Source organism: Rhinatrema bivittatum, chromosome 1 (genome assembly GCF_901001135.1).
Source record: "Rhinatrema bivittatum chromosome 1, aRhiBiv1.1, whole genome shotgun sequence".
NCBI lineage: Eukaryota > Metazoa > Chordata > Amphibia > Gymnophiona > Rhinatrematidae > Rhinatrema > Rhinatrema bivittatum.
The window spans coordinates 335,306,162-335,331,710 of NC_042615.1; the positions used below are offsets into that span (position 1 = coordinate 335,306,162).

A 25,549-nucleotide genomic window follows, 5' to 3' on the forward strand; every position below is an offset into this window, starting at 1 on the left:
CAGGCCGGACCATGAGGCATTAGGGAATGGGAGCCGACTGCTGGAAGGACAAAGAAAAGCCCCAGCGGCAGGGGAGCGGGGAAAGAGCCAGAGGAGAAGAGATATCAACACCTACCTGAGAGAGTTCAGAATTCTGAGACCTTGCCGTTGTCCTTTTTTTTTTTTTTTTTTTTTTTTAAATCTTTGTTGAATACAAAAAACAAACCAGGCTCTAAAGATTCCCCTGGTTCCCCCCAGGGAGAGTGAGGCGGGACCCCTAGTATCACCCTGGGTGCAGAGCTTACAGGGTCCCCGACCCTTGCGCACCTGCCTCGAATACTGGGAGGATGGGAGACTAAAATGTCTATTTGTTTGATGCTGTTTCTCGAACTGTTTGATTTTTCTTTTCTAACCCAGAAGAACACATCCCTTATATGTCCTCCTTGTATATAAGCCAGTGTTCATAGAAACTTGGAAGATGCGGGCCTGGGGACTCTAAAAACAACAACTGGCTCTCTGTTCCTTACAGCAGATCCAACTAAAATAAGCATATGCAATGCCTTATATATCCCTCTGCAAGTTAGGTGTTTTAATTTGCACTTTACCCAGGAAGACATTTCAGTACCAGTCTTTTTATCTCCCATTTGGTAAAAGACACCAAATGTTTTAACTCATTATCAGCTCATTGGTATTGGTACTAGTCTTTAGCTTTTGATCTTCCCAGGTGTTAAAAGATACCAAATGTCTTAGTCTTTGATGTCCCTAGAGACACCAGATGTTCCTTGGGGCCATCCCAGCTCTTTATCAACTCATTGTTACCAGAATGTCTCAGAATGAAGGGAACAAATGGTGATCGTGTCATGCCTTTATACAATCTTCGTACTTAAATTATATGCAATATATTGATTCACACTCAATCACTGGAGTCTGTTCTGATCCATAGCTCTCTATTCGTGGAACAAAGTCTTCCGGGGATCTAGCTAGCTTGCTTAAAATTATCTTCTTACAGGAGGTTCCTTATCATTTAGTTTCTCTATCAAGATTTCTTCCATATGTGGTGGGAATCTTCAATCAAAGGATTATTTTGGCCATCAGACATTGGGGTAAATAAAATCACAAATCACAGACCGATGCTGAATCCAAGAATGTTCCTGGTAGGATTAGAGAATGGAATATAAACTTGGGCCCACACAATAAACTGGTCCTTCACTTACTGCAGGTGTTTGAATGCTTTGAAAAGGTTTTCCTTCTTATTATTACTGCACTGTGAAATTACACTGATAAGACTTATAAAATTATTCAAGGTTGCTGACATGTCAGAATATACTGAAATGCTAGAACGTAGGCCAGAAGTCAAAAAGCATGTCAAAATTCTGCTTTAAGTTTCATTCCTGCCTTCTGGGCTCAATATACAAGAAATCACATGATTTACAAGAAATCCATCTTGATTAACATATGAGATAAAATTATACCAGCACTCTATTAAGAGGATGTTGTGTTAATGTCAACCAAATAGAAAAATGTTATGCAAACAAATTGATTGGTGTGTATATTGGGAGGTGGTACTCTAATGTGTTGTGTCAACTGTGCTCTGAAAGTCTGCTTCTGAATTGCTTTGCACTCCCTTGAATATTTCATACTTTATCTAAATAAAGATCTTTCTTTAAGCATTTATTTATAGACCACACCACTGTCAGCCAAAACTGCACTAACAATTGGTCCAACAGTTGAGCAGTAACTGGCCAATGCCTGAGACAGAGTTATTCTTTCCACTGTTTGTATCACTTAAGAATAGGTATACCCAATATGTAACTATCTGGATCCCCTTAGTTGGTACAATGAAATAAATCTATGAATATGACCCAGAATAGAACCTATAGCTAGGAAAAGGTAATAAAGAAAATTGACCAATCTAATGAACAAATGAGCCCCAGAAAGCATCTTGTTATGAGATATGTAATTTAACCTATCCTGAGACTTCTCAACTTCTGCTATGTCTATACATGATGAATTCTTAGCTTATCTAACATACATAATAAATAACTTAATAAATAACTGGAAGAAAATACACTGAGATATGCATGAGGGTACTGGATTGAACCTCACCAATCTGTAAAAATACAGAGGCCAATATTCAAAAACCAGCAAAACATATAACCTATCCAGCTACAATTAGCCAGTTAAGTTATCTGGGATATTCACTGGGTTAAAACTTCCCATCAAATATACCCGCTTACAATTATCTGGCTAATAATAGCTGGATAAATTTAAACCTAACCAGATTTTTTTTTTTTAATATCACAGGTTAGATATAAAGTTATCCAGCTATGGTTAGCTTGATAACTTTATCGTTTACCATATATATATTCAAGAGTATAGCTGGTGGTTATGTGCCAAGCTGTGAAGGTTTAAAAAAAATAAATAAAAAGATCGTGGGCCTACAAGCCTCTCACACCTCCCCTCCTTCCTTCCACCCAAGCTCCAAAAGTTCAGCCCTGCCAGATCAAGTCTGTAACTTCACCAGCCCAAACCCCGCCCATCTCGTAATTATACAAATAAAAGGACCAAGGCTGGTCTCCTCCCCCCCCAGATCTATTCTTCCAGGTCTTGTCTAATCTTTCAGAAATCCTCTCCTCCAGGGCCCTCTTCCCTCCCCATTACCACAACCCTCTCGTATATCTTTGAAAATGTTTTTTCTTCAGCCCAGATCACAGTAGCAGCCCTACCATAACATGGGCTTGGCGTTTGTGCTGTTGCTAGGGAGCTACTCTGAAAGCATAGGCTCTAGCAACAGCACATGCAATGGATCCAGGTCACAGCAGGCTGCTACCATAATCCAGGGTGAAGAAAAAACATTTTGGAAGATACCAGGAGGGTTAGGGTGGGGTGGGGGAGTAGAAGGAGACCATGGAGGGAAGGTTGTGATAAGACGGCACCCATGAGCAGGAAGAGAAACCAGCATCAGCCCCGGCCCTTCTTTCTGCATAATTCTAAGATGGAGGGGGTTTGAGCTGGAGAGGCTGCAGGCTCGGCCCAACAGGGCCAAACCTTTGGATCTCAGGTGGCAGGGAAGAGGCAGGGGGCTGTTGTAATAGGTATGCAGGTCTGCCATCTATTTTGGTTTAAACCCCTGCATCGCGGCACTTTTCTCTTGAATGTAGCCAATTAAGGAAAAAGTTATACAGGAACATGTATAACTTTATTTGGCTAAATCTTAGCCATACAGAGGTAGACATTCAAAGCTGGCCATGTAAGTAACTTAGCCGGTAAGAACTAATTCGGCCAAGTTACAATGTATATTCAGCAGCATGGCAAAGCCGCTGAAAATACGCATATATGTGCGCCCTTCACCGGGTAAGTCTACCTGGCTAAGTTTAGATCTGCTCTATATGGTGTCTAAATTTAAGACGTAAACTTATCTGGTTAACGCCAAATATCGGCAGATATCCCTATAAGTTATACGGCTATCTCGCTCCGCTCAGTACCACTTTTTATGCGTGTAACTTTTAGCCATATAAGGGCTAAGCAGCGGCCGCTGAGCATAGGAGAACATACAGCTATAAAGCAGCTGCTGAATAAGTCCCACTTCTCTGGCTAAAAAGCGCTGAACACAGTTTGAATATCTACCCCATAATGTCTTATCCAGCGAACTTTTAGATCAGTGGTTCCCAACCCTGTCCCGGGGACCCCCCAGCCAGTCGGGTTTTCAGGATATCCACAAGAAATATGCATGAGAGAAAATGTTCATTTTATGGAGGCAGTGCATGCAAATTTTCTCTCATGCATATTCCTTGTGGATATCCTGAAAACCCAATTGGCTGGGGGGGGTCCCTGGGACAGGGATGGGAACCACTGTTTTAGATGAATAAGTAAGAGGGATATTCAAAAATTCCCATTTAGCCGGATAACGTGAGTTATCCGGCTAAATGGCTTTGAATATTGACCTCATTGTATACTTAAAGAACGATATTGTAAACTTTGTATGTCTGCTAAGGAAAAACCTAACATTTTGGGTACTGGGCTTGATGGACCCTTGGTCTGACCCAGTATGGTAACTTTTTATTTTCTTGACAGTTCAAAAGAACCTGGGCATAATCTGAGTACTTTTGCAAGGTGTTTAAAACATGTAAATATCTACTGCCGCTCCGACCTCTTACCTGAGCCATGAACATAACCTGTTCAGCCAAGTCCTTACTGGCCCTGTCTGGCTTCAGTTTGAAAACCTCAACATTGGACAGGTAGTGATGATACTGCTGAAGAAACTAGAAGAGACACAAAGCAGAATGTGTTTTATTATTTAAATCTAAAGATGCCAAACGAGGCAGGCACTCACATATCCTGAAGAACAGCAGAGTTTATAGCAACGCACTGGCAGTACAAAATGTGGATCAAACAGATCTGGAAGCAGGACGATCCTGGCCTTTGTGAAAACGTTTCAGAGAATGTAACATTTCTGATACAGGTATCTGAGATAACAAGAAAAATCCTCATTTGCCCAGTCCCTCCTGGAAAACAAAAGACTCAAGAACCTGCTGCTAACAAAAATTTTTATTTTTTTTTTTCTGGAACAGTTCCAAGTTGCTGTGGCTATGAGGTTTGTTCTACTGAAGGCAAAAAGAAAGTCTATCACCTGAATGGCCTTGAAATATATCATCCCCACCCCTCTGCATCCCCTCTCCTCCATTAGAAAAACCCAGGAGCCCATGGAGTGTGTGACGGCCCCTGAGCTCCCAGCTGTACCTGTGTGTGTCCAAATAGTGAGTGGAACAGGGGTCATAACTTAGTGAGGAAAGGCTCCTCTTCCTTCCCTGACCCATCCAGTCCTCTGTTTTATTCTTACCAGGGGAAGGTTTGTACCAGCCCTATTTCTTCAAATGACTGGGTGCACAACGCTGGTGGGAACGCCTTATTTACTGAGGTGCTCATGAAACGGTAATGATTTGACAAGAAGTACAGTTTCTTTGTGTAACATCCATAGCGGAAACAAAAAAATCCAAACCCCTCGGCTCACATTTCTGAATCATATTCCCAGCCTCCCATCACGTTCAGGGCAATTTACAATTACATCTCTATCACGATACCGGATAAAAACAAATGCAGCAATCATGCAACTTATGGTACATTCATTATTTAAAAAACAACAACTGAATCATAAAAATCACAGCTAAATTACAACCAATGTCAGAATCTAAATTTCAGAGGAAAAATCTACAAAAATAACCAGATTTCTCGACAGCTTTTCTAAAAGAACAAAATAATTTTTTTCCAAATGTACCTCATATGGGAGGCCACTGCAGAATCTTGGAGCGATTACTGAAAAGGTGTGATCCACTGTCTGAGTCAAATGCAATTCTGGTAATGGATGCCTCCTTCTCCTCTTACAATTTTGCAGGGCAGACTCATTTGCACCACAATGAGATTCTTCCTCAGGCCAGCGATTCTCCTTTGAGAACGGCTCTTCTCTTAGACTTTGGAAGAAATTCCTGCCACCTCTCCACTGGATGCAGAGCCTCTCAGCAGCAGAATGTGTACGCCATGGAACTTGGACCACTACAAACTATACTTCCACTTCTCCCAAAAATTCACATATATGGGCGACTTCCAAAAGAGCAAGATGTCCAATGTTCCTGCTCACAGCCCCTTGCCTTTCCCCTACTTCTTTCCTCTACCCTTCTTCCTAGCCTCTGCCACTCTCTCCTCCTTTCCTGAAATCACTGCTAGTCTTCTCTCTTCTTCCAAATTCACTACTTGTTCCTCTGACCCTGTCCCCAGCTGATTCCTCAGCTCCATCTCCACTGCAGTCATCCCTTCTGTCACATCCTCAATCTATCACTCTACACTGCTACTGTTCCTACTGCCTTCAAACATGCTGTAATCATATCACTCCTTTAAAAACCCTCACTGGATCCTACCTGCATGGCAAGTATTGTCTCATATCCCTTCTCCCTTTTGCTTCCAAACTACTTGGACGTGCTGTTCATCGCCGATGTCTTGACTTTCTTACATCTCAAGCCATTCTTGATCCATTCCAGTCTGGTTTTTGCCCTCTACATTCAACTGAAACAGCCCTTGTCAAAGTTTCCAATGACCTGTTTATGGTTAAAGCCAAAGGTCTTTATTCTATCCTTATCCTCCTTGACCTGTCTGCTGCTTTTGACACTGTTGCTCACCACCTACTCCTTGATACTCTGTCCTCACTTGGATTTCGGGACTCTGTCCTGTCTTGGTTCTCTTCTTACCTCTCCCATCGCACTTTTAGTGTTTCCTCTGGTGGTTCCTCCTCTACTGCCATTCCACTATTAATTGGTGTATCTCACAGCTCAGTCCTGGACCCTCTTCTCTTTTCATTATATACTAATTCCCTTGGTACTCTGATTTCCTGTCATGGCTTTCAATACCATTTTTACATAGAAACATAGAAAAGACTACAGAAAAAGAACAATCGGCCCATCCAGTCTGCCCAGCAAGCTCCCACACACTTATTTTCCCATACTTATCTGTTTCATCTACCAGCAAGTTCAGGGCCCTTGTTGGTAACTGTTTGATTCAAATTTCCTGCCATCCCGTCATTGATGCAGAGAGTAATGTTGGAGTTGCATCAAAGGTGAGCATAAGGCTTAATGGTTAAGGATAGTAACCGCCGCATCAAGCAAGTTACCCCGAAGCTTGGTTACCCAGACTGCACAAATCAATGCCTTGCTGGATGTTGTCTGAATGTAAAAGGAATATTAGTTCTTACCTGCTAATTTTCATTCCTGTAGTACCAAGGATCAGTCCAGACTGCTGAGTTATGCCTCCCTTCCAGCAGATGGAGTCAGAGAAACAAACCAAAAAGACACCCCCTATATAACCCGGTATGCCACCTGCAATCTCCCAATATAATGAATAGCCAAGCAGAATGACGTAAATTTCAATAACTATTGACTAGATCAATCCAAACTGCAACTTTGACAAAAAAAGAGAAACCCGAAAAGGGAAAAAGAACCCGTGCCAGAAAACAATCATGGTGAAGCGAAACTCTGCAAAATGGAAATACAATCAGCTGAGCGGACTCTCGCATACTCATGGGCGGGTATCTGGACTGATCCTTGGTACTACAGGAATGAAAATTAGCAGGTAAGAACCAATTTTCCTTTCCCTGTACGTACCAGGATCAGTCCAGACTGCTGGGATGTAATCAAGCTGTCCTAAGAGGGGTGGGACCCAGAGAGTCCCGCTCGAAGTACACTGCCACCAAAAGTACCCACATGTGGGTCCCTGACGTCCAAACGGTAATGCTTAGCAAACATGTGTAAGGATTTCCATGTAGCTGCCCTGCAAATCTCTTGAGGAGACACGCATTGGCTTTCAGCCCAGGAAACTGCTTGCAACCTGATGGAATGCGCTTTAAAACCGATTGGTACCTGTTTTCCGTGACATATGTAAGCGGAGGCAATAGCCTCCTTCAACCAGCGCGCAATGGTAGTCTTAGAATCCTTAGACCCCTTCTTTGGACCACTCCATAAGACAAATTAATGGTCAGAAATATGGAAAGGATTTGTCACCTCCAAGTACTGCAAGAGACTACGACGAACATCCAACCGCCGCAGATCCCGGTACTGAGGCGAAATTTTATCCACTCCTGTAAAGGCTGGCAACTCCACCGTCTGGTTGACATGAAAAGCCGAAACCACCTTAGGCAAAAAAGGAGGGTACCGTCCGAAGCGAAAACCCCCCCCCCCCCCCCCCCCGAGTCCGAAATACGTAAGAATGGCTCTCTGCACGACAATGCCTGAAGTTCGGAGATTCGTCTGGCCAAATAGATAGCCACTAGAAACACCATTTTGAGTATCAGATCCTTCAAGGTTGTCTGCTTGAGAGGCTCAAAGGGAGGACAAACCGTATGCAGCGGCGGTCTCAGATGTTTGGCTCCCTTCAAAAAGCGGATTACATCCGTATGGCCCGCTATAGTAGAACCATCGACCTTACCTTTCAAGCATCCTAATGCCGATACTTGGACCCAGAGTGAACTGTATGCCAAACCTTTCTTTAAACCCTCCTGCAGAGAAGCAAGGATATGAATGACGGAGGCCTTCCACGGGGAAACCCTCTTCCCGCTACACCAAGAATCAAACACTTTCCAAACCCGAATATAGGAGAGATAAGTAGAAGTCTTACGTGCTCGAAGTAAAGTGGAAATCACTGCCTCTGGGTAGCCTTTCTTTCTTAATTGCCGCCGTTCATAAGCCAAGCCGCAAGACAAAAGCGAGCTGCCTGATCGAAAAATACTGGAACTTGCCGCAGTAGATTTGGCAGGTGACCCAGGCCTAGAGGGCCCTCGATCGCGAGGTTGAGCAGGTCCGCAAACCAGGGTCTTCTCGGCCACTCCGGGGCCACAGGTATGACTGGACCCTGGTTGGATTCTATGCGCCTTAGCACCTTTCCCACTAGTGGCCATGGAGGAAACACGTAGAGGAGAATGCCGGGAGGCCAAGGGAGGACCAGGGCTTCCGACCCGTGGTCCCTTCTGCGACTGAAAAATCGAGCCGCTTTCGCATTCAGACGGGTCGCCATCAGGTCCATGCGAGGCGTCCCCCAACGTCGCATCACAAGGTGCATTGCCTCTTCGGACAATTCCCACTCTCCGGGATCTAGCCGTTGGTGACTGGGAAAATCCGCCTGGACGTTATCTACTCCGGCTATGTGAGATGCCGCTATGCGGCCCAGATGGCATTCCGCCCATGACATTAGCTGGTCTGCCTCGGAGGCTATTGGCAGACTCCTTGTTCCTCCTTGTCGGTTTATGTAAGCCACAGTGGTCGCATTATCGGAAAGGATCCGTACAGCCCGCTGCCGAACCAATGGAAGAAAATGACACAGCGCTAGGCGAACTGCTCGGGTTTCCAACCGATTGATGGACCACTTGGCCTGCAGAGGTGTCCACAGCCCCTGTGCGATGTGCGATTGACAGAACGCCCCCTATCCGGAGAGGCTGGCATCCATCATCACGATTAGCCACTGCGGATTCTCTAGGTCCACGCCCCCGAAGCAAGTGGTTCGGCACTAGCCACCAATCCAGGCTGGCTCGAGCAGTCTCTGGTAAGGGTAGGTGGAACTCCTCTGACCTGGGATCCCAGCAGGAAAGCAAGGCCCTTTGTAAGGGTCTCAGATGAGCAAAGGCCCAAGGAACCATCTCCAGAGTAGAAGCCATAGAACCAAGTACCTGTAAATAATCCCATGCCATGGGAACCAGGAGAGCCAATAGACGGCGAACCTGAGTCATAAGCTTCTCCATTCTCAATTGAGGCAGGTAGACTTTGCCCGCCGATGTGTCGAAATGAGTGCCCAGAAACTCCAAGATTTGAGATGGGACCAGTTGGCTCTTGACATAATTGACCACCCATCCTAACGAGTGTAGACGGCGTATGATCGACTGAACCGCCTCCTTGCAAAGTTCTTCTGATTTCTCCCGAATGAGCCAGTCGTCCAGATACGGGTGCACTAGGATCCCCTCTCGCCGGAGACTGGCCGCGACCACTACCATCACCTTGGTGAATACTCGGGGAGCTGTCGCGAGTCCAAAGGGAAAAGCACAAAACTGGTAGTGCTCTCCCAGCACCATGAACCTCAGGAATCTCTGATGATGCTCCCAAATTCCTACATGAAGGTAAGCTTCCATCAGATCCAAAGAAGCCAAATATTCACCCCTGTGGACGGCCGCTATGACGGACCGTATCGTCTCCATACGAAACCGCGGGACTCGTAAAACCTTGTTGACCTCCTTTAGATCCAAGATAGGTCGGAACGCGCCTTCCTTTTTGGGAACCACGAAGTAAATGGAGTATCGACCGGTTCCACATTCCCCCGGTGGAACTGGAACAATCGTTCCTAGGGCCTTCAACCTCAAAGTGTGAAGAATCACCTGACGTTTTGCTGACGCCCCGCCGGGCGACACAAGAAACAAATCCCGAAAAGGCCGAGCAAAATCCAAAGCGTAACCGTGATTTATAATATCTAGTACCCATTGGTCAGACATGATTTTGGCCCATTCCTCGCGAAACCAGGACAGCCGTCCCCCTATCTGTGGGACGGAGGAATGAGCCAGCGCATCTTCATTGGGGAGTTTTGTTGGCTGTGAAACTCTGGGAAGAGCTACCTCAGGAAGGCCGTCTGCCACGAATGGACTGTGGCCTTGCCTGTGACAGTCCTGCTGGTTGTCGACTGGCAACAGGAGCACCCCTGCTAGACCGAAAATGACGTTGCCCCCGGAAACACCCCCGAGCGGAGCCGAACTGCCGATACAAACGGGGCTTGCCCTCTGGAAGCTTGTAAACCTTGCTATCCCCTAAGGCCTTAACAAGTTGCTCCAGATCGTCACCAAACAACAATTTTCTCTTGAAAGGAAAGGAAGCTAACTGAGACTTACACTAGGCATCGGCCGACCAATTTCGGAGCCACAATAGCCGCCGCGCAGAAACTGCCGAAGACATCGTACGTGCCGAGGTGCGGAGAAGGTCGTATAGAGCATCTGCCGCATAGGCTACCGCTGATTCCATGCGGCTCGCCTGCTCCGCCTCTTCTGGCGGGAGCTCCTGAGAAGTGAGCATCTGTTGTACCCAGCAGAGGGTAGCCCTCTGCATAAGTCTACTACAGATGGCGGCACGGACTCCCAAGGCGGAAACCTCGAAAATCAGCTTGAGCAAAACTTCCAGCTTCCTATCCTGAAAATCCTTCAGTGCTGCTGCTCCTCCCGTAACGGGAATTGTGGTATGCTTAGCTATGGCCGTGACCGCCGAGTCCACCTTCAGAACCTTAAGAAGCTCCAAGGTCTCATTTGGCAATGGATAAAGCTTCTCCATGGCCCTACTGACTCGCAATGTGGCTTCAGGCGCATCCCATTCCCGAGATAAAATTTGGGACAGCTTTGGATGCAAAGGAAAAGTCCGAGGAGGGTCACGAAGCCCCGCTAAGACCACATCTCCTTGTGCGGAATCGGACACTGCCTGTGGCGCCGGGATCTCCAGCTCCTGAAGGACAAGTGGAATCAACTGATCCAGCTCCTCCTTACGGAACAGGCGAAGCACCTGTGGATCGTCTCCTTCCAGGGGCTGGAACAATCCCCACCATCGCCTGCAGCGCCCGTATCGCCCACATCCAATATGGGGGAGTCCGGCTGTACTGGAACTAAAGGCAAGGAGGGCCCTGCAAGCGGAAGCGGGGAGGAGAGGCTAGGGGCAGTACCCCCATGTACTCAGCGGGTCTGAATTGTTTTGCAGGAGCCGTCTCCTGCGCCTCCCAGCCAGCCTCCACCTCCAGATAGGCTTTATGGAGCAACAGCACAAATTGCGACGAAAATGGGTGTCGTCGCTTTAAGGCCCCCCCCCCCCCGAAGGGAAAGCAGAGGGAGGGTCTGCCTCTAGCTGCCAGCCGCGGGACCGCTGGGGGCTCAAATTCGGCGGGGATAATGGAGGGAGATCCTCTCCCTCTGAGTCTGACCCTGCATCTGCCGTCCGAGAAGGCAAAATGGCCGCCGCTAAGTCACGCAGTGGGGAGGCAGGCCTCCGCCTGCTAGACGCCGGTTCAGACTCGGAGCCACGCGATCACGGCAAAACTTCCCCACGCCTCGAATGCGGCCTCCGCGATGGTCCCTTGCCCCCGGGAATACACCACGAGCAGAGACCATCTCGCGAGAGCAGAGATACCGGCTCCCCACACGCCCCACAGCCAGAACCACGCATTGCAAGCGCGCGAAAAATAAAGAAAGGCAGCTGGGCGAATAAATCCCCCACATCTGGAGGCCCGGGAGCGACAGCAGGCAAGTGCTGGTCAGCGGGCAGGGACAAAAATAAAGGAGAAATTATCAATTTTCAAATTTATTTTTTTTTTACATCCCCGTGCCAGTAAAAATGAAGAAGTCAGCACCTTCTGGAGGAATTACTCGTCTCCGGGAATCAGGTGGGGTGGAATAGAGTGATCGGCCCACTGATGAATTCTCCCCCTAACTCACCGGGCACCAGCACTAACTCTGGGAAACGACCTTAGGGTATTGCCCTGCCGTGCCTGCTTGCAGTCGCTGACAAAATGTTTTTGTTTTTCTTTTGAAACTTTATTGAATCTAAAACTTTTAAAGAAAATTGATCTAGTCAATAGAAGATCCCCCCAAATCAAACCTGGTAACCCAGAGAGGTAGTAATATGGTGAGAATCAGGACCACAGGTTAAGTCTCTCTTTCATCTGCTGGAGTCAGAGATATACTGGGGGATTGCAGGTGGCACACCGGGTTATATAGGGGGTGTGTTTTTGGTTTGTTTCTCTGACTCCATCTGCTAGAAGGGAGGCATAACCCAGCAGTCTGGACTGATCCTGGTATGTACAGGGAAACCTGTTTTCCACATTTCCCCCTACCGTTGAAGCAAAGAGCAGTGCTGCATGTGTATTCAAAGTGATGTATCAGGCTTAATTGGTTTAGGTTAGTAACCGCCGTAATAAGCAAGCTACCCCCATGCTTATTTGTTTATCCAGATTGTGAAGTTGTCCTTGTTGGTTGTTGTCTGAATGCAAATCCGCTTTTCCACATTTCCCCTTGCTGTAGAAGCAGAAAGCAATTTTGGAGTTGCATTAACCTTGCAAAGGCTTATTGACTAAGGGTAGTAATCACCATGTAGTAGCCTCCACTCCAGTAATCCACCCCCTTGGCTCTTCTCTTCATTCCCATCCTCTAGCCTTTATGGATCCACAGTGTTTATCCCATGCCCCTTTGAAATCCTTCACAGTTTTAGTCTTCACAACTTCCTCCAGAAGGGCATTCCAGGCATCCACCACCCTCTCCATGAAGAAATACTTCTTGACATTGGTTCTGAGTCTTCCTCCCTGGAGCTTCAAGTCGTGGCCCCTGGTTCTGCTGATTTTTTTCCAACGGAAAAGGTTTGTTGTTGACCATGGATCATTAAAACCTTTCAAGTATCTGAAAGTCTGTATCATATTACCCCTGCTCCTCCTCTCCTCCAGGGTATACATAGTTATGTTCTTTAATCTCTCCTCATAAGTCATTTTATGAAGACCAGCCACCTTTTTGGTCGCCCTTCTCTGGACCGCCTCCATCCTGTCCCTTTGGAGATACGGTCTCCAGGTGAGGCCTCACCAAGGACCTGGAGAAGGGGATCATCACTTCCTTTCTCTATGCAGATCACACACACACACACACACACACACACGATATTCCTCTCTCTATGCAGCCCAGCATTCTTCTGGCTTTAGCTATGTCACATTGTTTCGCTGACTTTTGATCATTAGACACTATCACCCCAAGGTCTCTCCCCTGCTCCAAGCACATCAGACCTTCACCCCCCATCCAATACAGTTCTTTCAGATTTCCACATCCCACATGCATGACTCTGCACTTCTTGGCATTGAATCTCAGCTGCCATATCTTTGACCACTCTTCCAGCTTCCTTAAATCACGTCTCATTCTCTCCACTCCTTCCGACGTGTCCACTCTGTTGCTGATGACTTCCAGATCTACCTATGTACACTAGAAATTTCACCAGAAATCCAATCCCGGATCTTGGCCTGCCTGTCAGACATTGCTGCCTGGATGTCCCACTGCCAACTTAAACTCAACATGGCAAAGTTGAGTTTAACCTAATCGCTTAGACTTTGCCTTAACATGGTAATTAACATGGTAATTAACCTTAACATGCCTTAACCTAATCTAACCTAATCGCTTAGACTTTGCCTTAACATGGTAATTAACATGGTAATTAACCTTAACATGCCTTAACCTAATCTAACCTAATCGCTTCGACTTTGCCTTAACATGGTAATTAATAACTCCACCATAACAGGGTAATTCATTAATGTTGCAAATGCCGCCATTGGCATATTTGTTCTCTCTGTTAAAATCCTAGCTTCTTTTCTCTGTTCCAAGTTCTATAACTCCCTTGTTTTATTGTAACTGCAACCTTTCGCCTTCACTTGTTTAATGTTTATTATTATTATTATTATCATTATTATTTATTATTATTTTTTGTACCCTCTCCACTTGTTAATTGTAAACCGACATGATGCGATTTTCATCGCGAATGCCGGTATAGAAAAACTTAAAATAAATAAATAAAATAAATAAAAGTCAGAGTTCTTTATCTTTCCCCCAAGCCCACCTCCCCTCTTCCTCCTTTCTCTGTTAGTGTAGATAACACAGTCATTGTCCCTGTCCCATCAGCTCGTTACCTTGGAGTCCTCTTCGATTCCTCTCTCTCTCCTTCTCTAAGCATATCCAAAACACTGCTAAAACATGTTTCTTTCTTTATAACATTGCCAAAATCCATCCTTTCCTTTTTGAAAACACTACCAGAACCTTTATTCACGCTTTCATCTCCTCCCACTTGGACTATTACAACCTACTACTCACAAGTCTCCCGGCAAGCCATCTCTTTCCACTGCAATCTGTCCTAAATTAAGCTGTGCTACTTATCTTTTTCCAAAGTCGCTATGATCACATAACCCCTCTTCTAAAGTCATTGTATTGGCTCCTTATACGCTCCTGCATACAGTTCAAGCTCCTCTTTCTAATCTACAAATGTCTTCACTCTGCAGCACCTCACTGCCTCTCCTCTCTTATCTCTCTCTACACCCCTACCTCGTGCACTCTGCTCATTGAATAAGTCACTCCTAACCGTGCTCTTCTCCACTACTGCCAATTCCAGATGCCGTGCTTTCTACCTGGCTGCGCCTTGTGCTTGGAATGGTATTCATGAACTGGTGCATCATGCTCCCTCTCTTTCCATGTTTAAATCCTATCTAAAGACCCACCTTTTTGAAACTGCTTTTAAATCTTATGCCTGATTGTCTGCTTTTAGTCTTAACTAACTTTCTTTTCTTTTAACCAGGTCTCTTGTCCTGTACGTTTATCTTATTAGATTGAATACTCTATTGAGCAGAGACTGTCTTTTTGTATGTTTATACAGCATTGTGTATGTTGTATAGCGTTATAGAAACATGTAGTACTAGATATCCCAGTATTTATTGGTGGTGGTGGGAGGGGAGTGTTTATAGCGGGGAGGATGAATAGTGCGGAGTGCCTCTGTTAAGTCAATCCACAGCAAAAGGTGAACCCTCTCCTCCTATCCCCAACACTATGGCTCTGCTTAAGTCTAAATAAGTGTAAAAAAAAAAAAGAAAAAGAGATACACCTCCTAAAGAAACTGCACACAAATTCTTGCAGGATGGTCTCCCTCCATCCTAGCAGCCCAAATCCTGGGGCTCCTATTGTGGGTGGGATAAGGGAGCATCCATTTCCTTTGGCCCAAAGGTGGGTTTTTTTTGTCATCTTTGGGTTGGGGACTACTGCTGTGAGAGAATGTCAGATAACAGCCCAGCAATGATGGATGGATTTTGCTATTTTCTTTTTTACTGTATTTTTTTTTTTGTTTTATTCCACATTTATTTTGCATGAGTTTGCTCTTTAATGGCATGCAAATGCCTTGTGAGTAAGAGCAGCATATCTTTTACATTTAGCACATTGTTTTTTTACCCATATATTTCTATACCATTAGCTTACTGCATTGCCTGGGGCCATGGGTTTCTACCACAGGAGTAACATAAAACCTATGCTACAATTGTTCCAATTTTAGCAATGGTTTTCTTACATCAGCCCCTATATCTTTAATATGGGGACATCCAGGCGGCGGCGGGAGCCGGCGGGCGCGCGTTCATCCAGGCGGCGGGAGCCGGCGGGCGCGCATTCATCCAGGCGGCGGGAGCCGGCGGCGAAAGCGGCCTCCAGCAACCCCCGCCGGCAATAAATGAATGCATGCCTGTGTACGCCCGTGCAATTTTGGCGCTCAAGGCGTGACGTCACGGCACGTGACGTCGGCGTTCTCTAATGCCCTGCCTTGAGCGCCGAAATTGCACGGGCGTACACAGGCGTGCATTCATTCACTGCCGGCGGGGGTTGCTGGAAGCCGCTTTCGCCGCCGGCTCCCTCCGCCTGGATGAACGCACGCCCGCCCGCCGGCTCCCACCGCCGCAGCCTGGATGACCGCGCGCCCGCCCGCCAGCTCCCGCAGCCGCCGCCTGGACAAACGCGCCCCCGCCGGCTCACACCGCCGCCTGGATAAACGCGCGCCCGCCGGCTCAGTCGAGCATATCTTCGTCTCCACCGAATGATAAATAGCGCCAGAGCAAAAACAAGCAGGTCGTCCATGGTGCAGTCTGGTACGTAGCTGTTCGAACACCACACTAACGCCAGGTAGAGGGTAGGCGGTAAACTAACAGGTTAAGGACGCGGCAAAATAGCAGGTTAGAAAGGAGATAATCGGAGAGCGCGTCACAGTATTGGAGGAAATAGCTAATTCGTTCATTAAATAGCTAATTCGTTAACATATCATATACATGCCGGGTGCGGAAAGGGTTACGCGTCGGTTTCAAGAAGCACTAAGGACACGTGAAACTGGAGACTGTATCGCAGGATCGCCTTACGTGTCCGAATTGTGCGCCCACAGCGAGTTACAGACGGGGAATCTCCAGCTGCACTTTACAGTATCGAGCTGTGAATAAGGGGTTAAAGCTAGCGCGTCCAAATGCCAGCTAACAGTGCACTGTACTGTATCGACCCGTCTATGGGTACTTTAGCACCACCAATATTAAAAAAAACTCTTTCACTGTGTCCAGAAAGCAGTAACTTGTGCTAAGTTTAGCACCCCCGATCATTCTGAAAAGTTAATTCACATTTTCGCATGGTCTACCTTCACTGTATGCAAATCTATTCCATGTATATTTGCTGCAGAAGTCCTGAATACCCGATTTGTTTGTAGCACTGCAAGACAGGAGCTGACTACTCCTGCAGTAGCCCAATATTTCACCTTCATATCCGTGTAGTTCCTTTCTAGCAATCGGAAGTACTATGCTTATGGACATGTGCTCGCAGTAAAACCGGGAGCTGATCACAGCCAGACCCCCGAGACAAGTAGCCAGGTGGTGTCATATCCCCCCCGGTCTCCTCACCTCCTCGAGGTAGGAAGGCGGATCTCGCTTAATGAGGTTCTGCAGCTGCGGCAGGTTGGTCGGCAGTTTGTTATTGTGGCGAGCGCTCATGGTGGTACGGTTTAGCTTTCGATAAAAACTTCACTCCCGCGCACGTCTATGACTGTCAGGGAATTTGTTTTCCCCTAGATCTCCACTTCCAACGCGTGTAGCTCCTACTGTATGGGCGCCGCCATCTTCACCGACGTCATCTAGCGTGACGAGGACCGCATAGGAGTATTGCCAACGCGATCCTCGCTTATTTCCCGCGAGATTGGGCTTTTTTTCTAGCCACTCGCAGTTTGTTTGTTTTTTTTATTCACGGGTTGCTTGTAATTGGGCGTTTTTCCTGCCAATCGTGGGTTTTTGTTTTGTTTTTGCTTGGTGGGCGGGACTTGTACTCTGATGTTGCAGTGATTGGTCGCTGCTGCCGGTGAGGTCTGTCCATAGCAGGCGCACCCTAATTTGTTATTTATTACAGCAGTAAGCCAGCCCGAGCTCCAAACATTCCCGGGAGCACGTGGGCAGACCGGGCATGGTATTGTAGCAAGCAACAAGCGTCCTGGGTAACTAAGAAGCTTCTGTGCACTTGCAGACTTGAATGCTGAAAGGTGTGTAGCACTCAGCTGGCTACAACCAGGTATCAGGAGGGGAGAATGAGTGTGGGGAGATTGAAGACGTGTTTGTGGGGAGGGGGAAATGAGTGTTTAGGGGCCAGAGATGTGCTTGGAGGGGGGGGGACCAGTGTATGGGGGGCCAGGGATGTGCTCGGAGGGGGGAATCAATGTGTGGGGCTGGTGTTTTGTTTTTTTTAATTTGTTCTACACCATTTTTAATTTCATCTAATTTGTTTTCTCATTTCTTCTCCCTGCAGCAGATCACTTTTGTAAGAAAGCCTGTCCATACCTACTGTTTCTGCCATTGGCTGCTATGCTACTAAATGGATTTGATCTACTATAGCTAAAGTAAGAAACTAAAAGATACTGCTAAGCGTGGGAAGAGGAATGTGAACTAAAAGCATGGATTCAGTCTGTGTCAGCAATGAGAGTAAGGCTATGTGCAAATTTTGTAAGTGTGACATTCATGCATGTCATGCAGACCTTCTGCAACCTGCTAAAACAGAGACACATGCAAAATGTTAAGCTCCTTTGTCATCTATGCGACTCACAGACATTGGTGTTTCAATTTCACTGTTTTGGGCTTTTTTTGGAAAAAAGTACTTGTTCTTTCATGCAAACCTGGCAACCCTTCTGCATTGAGACAAACTAAACAAAAAGGCGATTCGACAGCAACCGAAGAAATGAGGCCCATGTGACTACGTTACTTGCCTCTAAACGTCCTGAAGCCCTTTCATGCCACAGCAACCCAGAACAATCGACCTGCGAAGAATAGAATGCTGCAGCACAGGAGAGGGGACTGAAAAATTATAAAGTTTTTAGATGCGGGTTAGGAAACTTTTCTCTTTGATATGACCTAGAGCTGATCGCAGATGGGATGGGAGTGGACTGTCTCTCGCCGCCTCTGCAAGACAAACACTGTTTGCATAGAGTTATTTAGTAGAACCTTTCTCCCGCTCAGTGCGTCCTTGGACTGACCCCGCCCCAGCCTAGGTGCGAGGGCTGGTAGGAGAGTTGCGTGGAGATCAGGAGCGGGAGAAAACTTGCGAGTTCGGGAGTTGCTGGAAAGCAGAGGCGGGCTGAGAGTACTAAGCTAGAGACGTGCAAGAGGAATAAATAATGTGGTGGGCAAAGAGAAGGGAAACGGAGCGGAAAAGCTATTCACCCAAAGGAGGGCGCCCAATCCAAAACACGAACAATAATCCCTGATGTTACTTAAAGTTCATGAGAAGGGCAGTCCATGGCCACAGCGTGATCAACCAGAACTGAATCTCTCTGGCTTTCGGCTTGCCTCTGTCCCTCCGAGCATACATTTTATTTATTAATTTAACAACAACTATAATTTAACTCAATTATAATTTAATTATATTTATATTATACAGACTGAATTATATTTAATTTAATTATAGTTTAACTCAATTTAACAACAACTATGGACAGACACTCCAGAATATTGTAAATAATTACACCTCATACTGTTAAATTTCTCTAGCTTCTTCTTCTTCCCCCAGTTTTGAGTAGCCTTGTTTTAATGTAACTTCATTGTTTCTTTTCACTTGTTCCAGTTTCAAGTTCATTTACACACCTTGTTAAATGTAAACCAGCATGATGTGATTGTATCATGAATGCCAGTATAGAAAAACTCTAAATACATTTTATTTAATCTTTGCATGCTTATGGTGCCCTGACTCGGTGTACACTATAACAAATTACACAGAGGTGCCAGTCCAGGCCACAAAGAGCAGCAATGAGCATTGGGAACAACACGATTTGAAATCCTGTTCTCCGGCTTCACACCACCCAGTACTGTAAGCACTAGGTCATCCCCTCTCCCTTCAGCCTCTGCATACATGATATCTTTGTGCCAAATTAATAAATCCATTAATAAATTGCTAGCTGGAATGCAAATGCAGTTGTGCCATTGCACCACTAAAAATAAGCACAAAAATCATTGTTTCTCAGCAAGTTACAAAACAGCTCTGACACTTTAGTGCTGCAATTGTTCCTTCAATACTCTTGGGGAGGAAGGTGGGTGGGATGTGAAAGTGGTGGTCCCCTGATCAAGAGAGTCCTCCTTACAGGAAGACTCCTAGCAAGTTTCAAACCTGTGCGAATTCAACCTTTTGCATATTGGAAAGCAGCAGTATCGAAAGAAAAATCCCATTAGCAAACTCCTTTAATGAAGTTGTATTATTGTCTTTATAAGTTTACTTTTTAAATAACACAGGAGTCAATACATGCGCTGGGCTCAGTCCCTTCGTTCCCCACCCCCAAGAAACACACCACACCAGAATCCTTGTTTGGCATTTGTAACAGGCCGCAGTTTTATTCACTTAACCCGAGCCCTAACAGTCTATAAACTTCAAGGCATAACAACAATAACAACCCCTGACTCTGCCCCCACCTTCACTTGCCCCACCCCCATTCTCACTCAGCATTTGCCCCGCCCCTCCACCAGCGAGAGCAAACTTGGCCTAGAGCTTAGCCCCTCAGCTCACTGGCCATACTGTGTAGCAGCCCCCCCCCCCGATACATGAGCTGCCCCCCCCCCCTTAATTCCCTTTAAGCCCCCATTACACAAACAAGGACGACTTCAGCCGTTCTTGTTCCCCCATGGTGGCCTTTAAACCCCCCCCCCCCCCCCACCACCACCTTCTCCAACCCCTCCTGCCAGTCATTGTTCAATAAATCCATGCCAACCTCCGACAAATGAATGGCATCCCCTTTGAAGAACCCTTTTTCCACTATCTAAGACTAACTGTGCCTCACCCAAAACCCGCAGTAACCATCTACCAATCTGCTTGTTCATTTCAGGTACCCCCGCCTTCCACAAAGCACTGTCCTTACACCCCCACCTAACAACAATGTAAGACCAGCCCGGCTTAATCCGCGGCCAGCGAATACAGACTTGCGACAGGTCCTTCTTGACCGCAAGTCATCCAGGCTCTGCAAGTTTTGACCCGCGCATAACTTACCCCCAAGATGCAACAACAATATGTCTGGCACCCCCTCACCAGTCCACTCTCTCCCAAGAGAAAGGCAACAGTTCATCCCACAGCATTCCACGCCTGCTGAACCATCGCACCGTCACATTGCGCCCACCAAGACACAGGGTCTTCTTCGTACGACCGCTACCGAGCTTGCACTTGCGCCCAATGCACAAAAGAGTGGCCCACGATCCAGACACACTCTCGTCTCCTGTCCTCCCCTCTTTGCTCTGTCAAAGAGAAGACGCAGTCAATATCAGTCGCCACCCCTCCCCCAAATCTATGGCACAGCACCCCCCCTGCTTCCCCGCCCATCTCCTTCCCTACGCCACCCTCACCCGCAGCCCTTTTCTTTTTCTCTCTTTTTTTTATTTCCGCACATGGAAATCGAAGGCTTTCTTATCCTGTATACCCGCAGCCGGAATGCCCCCTTCTGTGGTGGATGTAGCTGCCCCTATCCGAAAAGAATGCGAACTGTACTCATTCACATCCCCCCCCCCCCCCCAAAGAGCCCTGCTATCCTACCCAGTCGCAACTCCGCATTCAATTTGTCCCGTGCAATGCTTGCTAAGAGCGCTGTGGGCTTCGCGTTCCTCACCACCCCCAAACTACCCTGACCCTGGTACGGAATCCAAAAACCCTCCTTAAAACCCCAGAAAACAAAATGTGCCGCTCCGCAATCAGGATAGGGTAGCAACCACTCCTTCATGGCTGCTAACACAACCGGCGAGTTGGCCTTAGAAAAACCGCACTTGCTACTTTCCCCCTCTGCCGAGGGAAGCAACCTGTAACCATCCGCACTTGGAAGCCGGGTGCGCGCCGTTGCAGGTAGCACACGCATGCCTGAACTTACAATCTGGGAACAAACAGGTGACCTTGTTAAATCTCCAACATACGTCCTACAGTCCGGATCCCCCCTTTTTTTTGCACCGACCCAACTTTATTCCCTGCCCCAGGACCCCGAAAGGAACTACCTTTAACCACCTGACTACCCCCGGATCCTACACCCGCCCCAACGGAGGAGTCGCGCCCTTCTTGACCCCCAATAGCGCTTTTGTTAGTCATCTGGGTTAGCCACAAATTAATGTCCTGCGTGCCCCAAGACATGAACCTGTTACCAGCCATCTTGTCCCTGACCTTCTCATTGTAGTTTAACCACGCCCAACCCTCATAATCTCTAAAAGCCCCTAAAATACTATACCCGTAGACCAACAACCCGCCATACAAACTGAGCTGATGATGTCTGACTACGCTAGCTAATCTGAAGAAACCCCAAACCCTATTGACTATGTTCTTGGAAAACCTGGGTCCCGCATTCTCGCCCTTCTTTTTCCTTGCCTTCCTTTTTTTTCCTTTCTGGCCCCTCTCCTGCCCTCCAATAATCTAAAATTATTAACTTACTTCCTTTTCTTAATCCTCTTCCTCAACTTATTGGGCACCTCCTCCCATAATTCAGTCAAAGATGCCAATGCTGGATGAGCCATGTCCTGAGAGGGCCCCCGCCTGACCGCCCCTGCTGACCCACTGGACGTAGACATAGAAGATGAGGAGCTTGTATCGGAACCGGAGCTACCTGTAAGCGCCCGCTTTCTGCTCCTAGCAGACCCTCGCTCGCTTGTCTTGCCCCGGAAATCAACATCACCTGATCCTGTACCCGTGCTGAGCCTTCCACCTTTGAGCCACTCCAACACACGCCCCTTGTCCTCCTGTCTCTTCGGCCGCGCTCCTGGGGTAGATTGGATCCCTCCACATCTCTGTCCGCCCCTTGAGAACCTGCTGGAAGAAAAGGAGAAGTCGCAGGACCCATTGCCGTACCAAACTCTCCCTGCCCCAGCTCCCCTGCTCTGCCTTCAGGTAAGACCCTTTGCTTCCCCTCACCAGATCCCAACCCTCGCTCCAATGGTCTACCCCCCTGCCCAACCATTGCCCCATCTCTCCAGCACTTCCCATGTTACCTGCTGCCAAGACGACCACCCACCAAACCCAGTAAATTGATGGCTGTCCGGCCCCTCAAATGAACTGTCCCCAGAAAGACCCCTAGGCCGGCCAACCCCGTCGCTGGGGATGCCACAAGGCTGCGCACCCAATCCGCTGCAGTAAGAATCGAGGGGACTGGCCACTGGAAGATCATCCGTGGCCAAACCGGAACCCCCTACATGCTTCTTCCCCCGCCCCACGAACCCCAAAGAACCTCTGGGCCTACCCAACTCTTTAAAACAACCCGCCCCATGTGAGGAAAAAGCCACCTGCCTCCCCCCAGCAACAGTAGCTCTGCGCGCACCAGCGACTTTCCCCTTCCCACCCCTAAATGCCGCCTGTGCCTTATGCAACGCAGCAAGCCCCTATCCCCGCTCTCTTTGAACCCTCCACTGCTCCGCTTAGGCTTAGGGATGGGCACCGTCTCCAACCCAGTGGCCCCGAGGGGTGAGCTGCCTGGAGCCACGAACTCAGTACCCGACACGTTAAGGGATAAGTCGAGCGGCCCTGCGCACTCATAGCCGCCGTCCTGCTCGACAAAACAGGAGGACCGGAGTCCCCCTCCGGCCCGCTCTCGCCAGAGCTGGTGACCGGAGCTAAAGCCCCACAAACACTTGCCTGAGCCGCAGATTCGGCCATAGCCATGGCTCTGGACATTCTCCTGCCCACGCCCCTCCGACCATTGCTGGGCCTGGTCGCCGACACGTGGGCTCCCAAGCGACCGCCCCTCTCGTGCCCCTTCCTAAGCATGCTCACGCTCGAAAATCACACAGCAGCCGCCGCACTCAGGCCACACAAAACTAAGAGCCAAACTCAGAAAGAAAAAAGAGAGAATGAGGGACGGAAAAGGCACAGAAAAAATAGAGAAAAGTAAGGAGGAAATTAAATAATCCTAAGCAAAGACCAATGCACTGCAATCAAACCAGATTGCAAACGCACAGTGCAACAACAAGCCACGAACCCTTACCGCTGCCACCCTGCCTAATGCCAGCCAAAGCACGGCGCGATCCTACAACTCTCCTAGGACTAGCCCTGATATTTTGAATCACGATACATGGCAATGCAGGACAAACCTGCATTGCCTTTCTTTTAATTTTGCTATCACTATACAGCAAGTAGCACACAAGTATTAACTAAACAATAGGTAATTTCAACTAACACTCAGGCCGATACAGTAAGGAGCGGTAGAAAGAGCTGCGTTAGTGCCGAGCGCACCCGCTGTTGCCGCACGCACAGTCTGGCTCACCTACCGCTCGATCCTGTATGCAAATAGCTTGCAAATGCAAGCCGCGTCCAAGAAGCGCCATGAAGCGTTAGGCCCGCGCAACCCATTTTACTGTATAGAGCGCTCTACAGTATCCTGGGTGCGCTGCCCTAACACTTCACGGACACGCTGGTATCTGTCATTTCAAATGTCAGGTACCAGGAAGTGGACGGTTCTCCTACGCTCGGGATTGCCAGTCCTTTCTCCCCTCCTCCCGAAGCAAGGCGCAGGGAGGGGGGGGGGGGGAGAGAGGACTGGTGAAACGACATGTAAAGTGTAAAGCAACAAAGCGACTTACTTTTCTTGCAGCCCTCCTCTGGAGACGGACATCGGCGGAGACGGACTGCTGCCTCCCGGTCTCCAAGTCCCACCCCATTTAGGGAAGCTTGGGTACATCCCAGCAGTCTGGACTGATCCTGGTACATACAGGGAAAGGAAAATTGGGTCTTACCTGCTAATTTTCGTTCCTGTAGTATCAAGGATCAGTCCAGATGCCCGCCCATGGAGCCTGGAGAGTCTGTTCAGTCTCGTTTATTCATTCTGTAGAATACTTTGAAGTGGACAGCATTCAAGTTGCATATGGAAATGCTCCCTCCATGTATATGCGTTATACAGTTGTCATTAGGCAATTTGATATAGCCATTGGTTGTTAAGTTTGAGGTTTTTATGTTCTATTTCATTCTGTTATGGATTGGATTATACTGACGGATTGCAGGTGGCACACCAGTGTAAGAGGGGATGCCTTTCAGCTTTTTTCTCTGACTCCATCTGCTGGAAGGGCTCACTATCCAGCGGTCTGGACTGATCCTTGGTACTACAGGAACAAAAATTAGCTGGTAAGACACAATTTTCCTCTTCAGGGCAATCACTCGTTTTAGCTAGGGACGCAATACAGAGTTTTTGGTATATGAAGTCTAACGGGATCACTTAGATAAAGGGGGATGGACAAATGTTATCTTTCCAAGAGTTGCAACAAAGGTTTGATTTTGCACCCAAAGACAATTTTGCTTATATGCAATTGCATCATTATGTGTGCAGCTTAGGGGCCATCTATCTAAAGGAGAACTTCTGTAACCAAACAGAGGACTTTTTTCAGATTGAGGATGACAGGAGGGTAAAGATATCTCAGCTATATAAAGCTTTGTTGAATATTGGTTCACCCTTGTCTCTAAATTCTCTACTTGATAAGTGGAATAGGGAACTGTTGATTACACTTACAGAAAGTCAGTGGAATACTAGGTGTGTTTTGTTTTGGGGTTTTTTTATTTTCAAAATTTCACAAAATTTACATGAAATACTTTCTAATAAGAATACGGTGTATCTTCTGGCATTTATTTATACATCATTATAGAGACATCACTCTTCAAAGAAAAATAAAGAACAATCCAGATTATGCACCTAAATATAGGAAAGTCAGGGGCAAGAGAATATATGAGCGAATCAAACATTTATTTCTTTTTTTCTTATATAGGAACAAGATGTTCATCCTTTGGCTCAATCAAGCCCCAACTGTTTAATGTTATTTCATTTTATTTAATTTTATTCAAAGTTTATTCGGTGTTTCATGTTCTATGTAACGCTCTCATGCGAGGTTATTGTTTCACTGTAAACCGGTTTGATTTGTATCCCATGCAAGAAGACCGGTATATAAAAGTTAAAAATAAATAATAAATAAATAAGATAGGTGAGCTACCCTATTTCTTTTAAGTCGATCTCTCTTCGGG

At 47.1% G+C, this 25,549-nt stretch overlaps 1 protein-coding gene and 1 long non-coding RNA gene across 2 annotated transcripts in view; one reads left to right on the forward strand and one right to left on the reverse strand.

Annotated features, from left to right (window-relative positions):
* The window catches only part of SDAD1 (SDA1 domain containing 1), a 113,519-nt gene extending 96,273 nt beyond the window's left edge, over window positions 1–17,246 (reverse strand). The window contains exons 1-2 of the mRNA XM_029598504.1: window positions 16,963–17,246; window positions 4,137–4,241 (exon numbers count right to left, since the gene is read on the reverse strand). Of these exons, the coding sequence (XP_029454364.1) occupies window positions 4,137–4,241; window positions 16,963–17,052 (195 nt within the window). The 5' untranslated portion in view covers window positions 17,053–17,246. The remainder of the gene's footprint in view (window positions 1–4,136; window positions 4,242–16,962) is intronic.
* A 153-nt stretch (window positions 17,247–17,399) lies between these two features.
* On the forward strand, window positions 17,400–19,266 carry LOC115089997. The gene is made up of 2 exons (XR_003856286.1): window positions 17,400–17,591; window positions 17,855–19,266. It is a non-coding gene; the product is annotated as an uncharacterized LOC115089997 (long non-coding RNA).
* Window positions 19,267–25,549: the final 6,283 nt, after the last annotated feature.